The sequence below is a fragment of the Alosa alosa genome, chromosome 2, assembly GCF_017589495.1.
Source record: "Alosa alosa isolate M-15738 ecotype Scorff River chromosome 2, AALO_Geno_1.1, whole genome shotgun sequence".
NCBI lineage: Eukaryota > Metazoa > Chordata > Actinopteri > Clupeiformes > Clupeidae > Alosa > Alosa alosa.
Genome location: NC_063190.1, coordinates 24,434,572 through 24,439,729, shown reverse-complemented (window position 1 = coordinate 24,439,729; position 5,158 = coordinate 24,434,572). Strand labels below are relative to the sequence as shown.

Below are 5,158 nucleotides of genomic sequence, written 5' to 3'. Positions count from 1 at the left end.
GTTTACATGATTAAGTGTATGCATTATGTAGGCTAAAGAAGAAAAATCTATTGTGCGTAGGCTAATACTTGAAGTAGTCACGTAAGTGCGAAATTAACCTACAGTATTTGTATGTGTGCTTTGAATAAACACATTTATCTGTTTTCAACGTTATGCAGCAGAATTACTTGGCTATGGAACCCCAAATCCGGTTTGCGTTGGAGAGAGAAAGCATGCACAAACTTTATGGTACCAGCCAATTCCGTAGTTTTTTAGCAACAAACAAAATACTAACATAACAGTGAAGTGGTTCGTTCGTTTTTCATGGTTTATGTTTTCCAAAAGCATCCTCTCCCCATGTGTCGATTGCATTTACGTAAGGAGCTTGGAACAAAGTTGGGTTTTCTTCGTTTTCATTTTCTCTAGGCATATTTATGCTCAACAGATATCAGTAAGCTCTGCAGTGAGGTCATGAGAAGACTATCAATGAACAGAAAACCGTGTTGGCTGACAATTTATTAAAACTCCTGTTATATTCGTCAACGACGTCGCTGTAGGCTACTGCCTTATCAGCGCCTTCTGCTTATGATGATTCAGTCTTTTGAATTCGTTTGGCCTTGCCATGCAGTTGTAGGCTACAATGTGTCTCCCTTCATGTGTTCTATCAAAATGTTGAATGCCCTCATGGACAGTAGCTCCGTGATGTCTGCATCTTTCCAGGTCGGAGATTTTCTAGACAGCACTATGCCACTCCATCATAACACTGGCATTTAAGTCAGATCTAACCAGATGGACGCACGAAAGAAACGTCACCGACACACCCTCTCACTAGGTGTGAATTTTAACCGCATGTTCTTCGCTTCGTTCAGACACAGCACATTTACATAATGTCCAGAGGAAATACTAGGGGGGGAATAGTAGAACAACCGGCTAAATTCGGACTTCCATATGACCGGTTATGTAGTTCAGATATACGGCCCCACCAACATCCGCAGAACCTCCGGTCTTACACAAATGTCTGAAAGCGCTTACTGTCTTGATATGTGATTCTGTAACTTTTGTTAATCACAGTTGCATATAGAATCTTCTGTAGCTTTTCTCTGTATTCTGACTTCCTCCAGTCATTCACTATGAAGCTAATGAGACTAGTTTTCTTATTGACTTTGGTCAGGAAGCTCCGTCACTGCCTCACCATCTGTGTGCTTGTGATATCCTGAAACTCATGACCAGTCTTTTCACCCCGTAGAGATCTTTCACTATTCTTGATTGAGTTCTGTTTGTATGTGTCGAACACAACATCTATTCTTCTACTCTGACTGCCTTTCCTCAGAGCCATACCCAGGATTGTTGTGGCAACATCTCTGAAAGTAACTTCATCACTTTTCACTCATTGGCAAACAGATCCAATAAATAAAGGTTTATTTCTTACCCTAGATGTTTGTGATCTTCCCCATATCTTGGTATGACTGCCTAGAAATAAAGAGAAATATTACTGTTTTGCTGTTCTGCATGGCTGCATCCCCTGCACCAGTGCTAATCTTCCCCAGATTGCCAGGTTGGCACTAATCAGAGTCTGATGACCAACTCTATCTCCCTTCAGCCTGGGAGGATCATGTAAATTATTGTGCATCGTTGTACATAAAACTCTGTTCCTGTCCCAACCCCTCCCTCTAGTAATTTCACAAAGCAGAGATTATTCAATTTAATTGTATACTATTGATACATTATGCATGGTAAATAATTCCTATTTTTTTGTACCCTGTGCAATGTTGTGAGCAATCATTTTGTGGTGGGGCACAACAGAAAAGTCAAAAGAAATTGACACTTTGCTACCACCAAACAGAGAAATGACTGATGGGTGTCTCCACAGAGGTTATTGGTCTCTCCCCTATGAGTATTAAGGCCACACATGAATAAAAAAAAATGTTTTTGCCATGACGATTAAACTCCACATGACAAATTTAAAGTCAACATGTTACCATTAAACTCGAAATTTCGAGAATAAAGTTGACATATCACGTCGACTTACAGTAAATCTCGACAATTCATCTTGACATGCCCATCAAAACTAGTTTGGAAAGAGGGCGACCGCTCCAAAGTAGCTGCCACTTACTCAGACTCAATCAGTTGGCCGACAACTCAACAAAAGGTCAATTGTGCAACCTAGATGATTTGGTGAAATTGTACTTCAGAATCGGGTTTAGCAACTAGTTTTGAATGTCAAGAATAAAAATGAAATGTTCACAAGTTGACATGATATTTCAACTTTATTCTCAAAATATCGAGTTTAATGTCCACCTATCAATTTTAAAGTTGACACGTCGAGTTTAATCTCGTCATAGCAAAAACAAATTCATTTCTTCATGTGTGGCCGTACTTTCAATTAAGCTGGGAACAAACCTCCCGATTTTTTTGCCCTTTTTGAAAGGATTTTTACGTCTGTGGCAATCATGAGAAGTCTGAGGGAGTCAATGGTAGTCGAGGTGTTCAGTAGCATCTGGAATCGTTATGTGCGTTTGAGTGACAGATTGAATCCTAAGTAATTCTTTCCATTGTTGACGCAATCCGGACTCCATCAAACATGTTTGATTTTATCTTGACCGGTCCATTCCATGGTCGTTGTGGGTGCAATTATGACATTAAACACCCAACAGCTTGATCATTTTGATTGTGCTCATGACTAACTCCCAATCGTACCAGACTCCATCTGTAGGTTTGGTCTACTCTATTGTGTTTTTATTGGGTATTCCCAGCTTTAGATAGGAGCCTGACCTTTACATGCCCAAAAAATAGCTGGATGGAGCTGCTGCCATGGTGACTGATTAGAGGCATGTGCTACCTTAGAAACATGGAAAGGCAAGACACAATAACTGCTCCCCCTTCATGATACATCCACATTATATAAATTACACAAATCAACTTCTTGGAGTCATTCTCTGGTAGGCTACCACCTTGGCAGATTCCAAGGTATCATATGTAAGGTAAGAAGGGGGTTCAAATGACTTAGGGTCACTGCAGGGAGATTATCACTGCATAATGTCTTTGAAAAGTTGTATTCCAAATGTATTAGCAAATATGCATTTTAGGTGCATTTATTCATTATAACATCATAATTTCAGACTAAGTTCTAAGTCTATAAAGCTTCACAATTAATTCCCAGTTGATTTCTTTTTTACAGAATGCTACATGAAAACCGAACAACAATCAAAGAGTTTATCCTTGTGGGCTTTCCAACACTCCACCCTGACTATTATGGCCTGGTCGCATTTATATTTTGTATTGTGTATGTTATCACAGTTGTAGGGAACTCTTTTCTAGTTGTAACATTTGTGCTTGAGCCAAGCCTCCATAAACCGATGTACATTATCATGTTGAGTTTGGCTCTGTCTGACATAGGATTTGCCACTGTAGCTCTGCCTAAAATCATTTCAAGGTACTGGTTTGATGACAAATTTGTTTCATTCAATGTGTGCTTCTTGCAAATGGGACTGATTCACAGCTTTGGGACTCTGAACTCTTACATTATGGGGATTATGGCTTTGGATCGTTACATGGCCATATGTCTTCCTCTCAGATATCCTATGCTGATGAAAAATCGCACTATGACCATCCTAAACGGTTTTGCCTGGATTCTATCCATGGCTCCTGTAAGTATCTCATTAACCTACATCTACATGCTTCCATATTGTGGGCCCAATCGAATCTATCAATGTTATTGTGATCAACATTCCATAAGGACCCAGGCATGTGCTGACTACAGTTATGAGACAATGATTTCTTTCGCATTAGCTATGCTGGTACTTCTGATACCCCTGGCTTTCATTGTCTACACTTATGTCCATATAATTATCACTGTATCGAAAATATCCAGTTCACAGAGCCGGTGGAAAACTTTCTCCACCTGCAGCACACAAATATGCATTATCAGTCTTTACTATCTACCACGCTGCACTGTCTATATTTTCAACATGGCAGGTATCTCCATGAACCAAGATACCCGCATTACACTTATCCTCTTCTACAGTCTGTTTCCTCCTCTTATAAACCCCTTCATTTACTGCCTGAGAACAAAAGAGATCAAACTGGCACTGGCTCGCTGGTTTAGAATGAGGAATATTAGCAAGAAGTTCTCCATTGCTGCTATGCCTTTAATGATGTGAAATTGGTCGAAGCCATATTGAAAATATATTTGAAAAGATTAAATGTTTTTTTTTTTTAACGTAAGAACTGATAGTTACATGAATAACTATGGAATTGATTGTTACAAGAATCACCATAGTGATTTGACGAAATGTTATCCTATTTGTTATAGTCTGATTGTATGCATCTGTAAAATTCAATGTCTTAACCCTAGCCCTAGCTCCTACACGTGAAACTTTCAGGAAGCGCCAATCCTCGCCTCTTACCAAAAATGGGCTTCAGCACCATGGCCTCTTCGGCCTCTCTCCACGTAGGGGCCCTTGTCCATTGGTCTATCTCTGACTGGAGTAATGTCTGCTGGTAAAACCAGATCTGCATCTCTGTGTTGTCATTGCCATTCAAATATTCCATTAAGACATCATTGATGCAATCCATTCCTTGATTTGAGTCCTCTAGCCATGAACTATTTAATGTGATTTGATGTAATGTCACTTTACAGTAATGATACATTTGGGGAGGATCCATCTTTTAAAATATGAATAAATATACAAAAATCTAATAAATGTTCTGAAATTAATGTTCAGTCAGTTTAGACCTTAAACTTTAATCAAAAGGAAATGTCTTTAAATGACTTTTGAAAAATGTCATGTTGAATATCCTTTAAAGGGACACCAGGCAAGCCTGATGCTTTTTCTCTACGAAACTCCCCCTTGCTCGGTCTGAAGCTCTTTTTCTTTTCTTTGCGTCTTCCGTCAAGGGTTTTCGCTGCTTCTTCGCTGGCTCTGCCATTATACACACGTTTGCAACAATCTCTAGCGTTTCGATAGCCTGCCTCTGTGCTGTAAACTGATCCTGCTTCGGTCGGCGGGTAGGATGCACTGAACTTGCAAGTCGGATATTCTTCCTACAGGCAGTAGGGACGGGTGAGAGAGCCTTCATTCGCCCCGTAATGAGTCATTTAACCATATACCGACTTACGAAGATGATTAATTAACACGAAAATGTTGCCTGGTGTCCCTTTAAATCAGGATTTCATGAG

General features: G+C 39.7%; 1 protein-coding gene across 1 annotated transcript; it reads left to right on the top strand.

The window, feature by feature from the left end:
- The first annotated feature begins 3,158 nt into the window (after window positions 1-3,158).
- LOC125284995 (olfactory receptor 2AT4-like) lies at window positions 3,159-4,139 on the top strand. The gene has a single exon (XM_048229180.1). It carries the CDS (start codon window positions 3,159-3,161, stop codon window positions 4,137-4,139), a length of 981 nt encoding a protein of 326 aa, XP_048085137.1.
- Window positions 4,140-5,158: the final 1,019 nt, after the last annotated feature.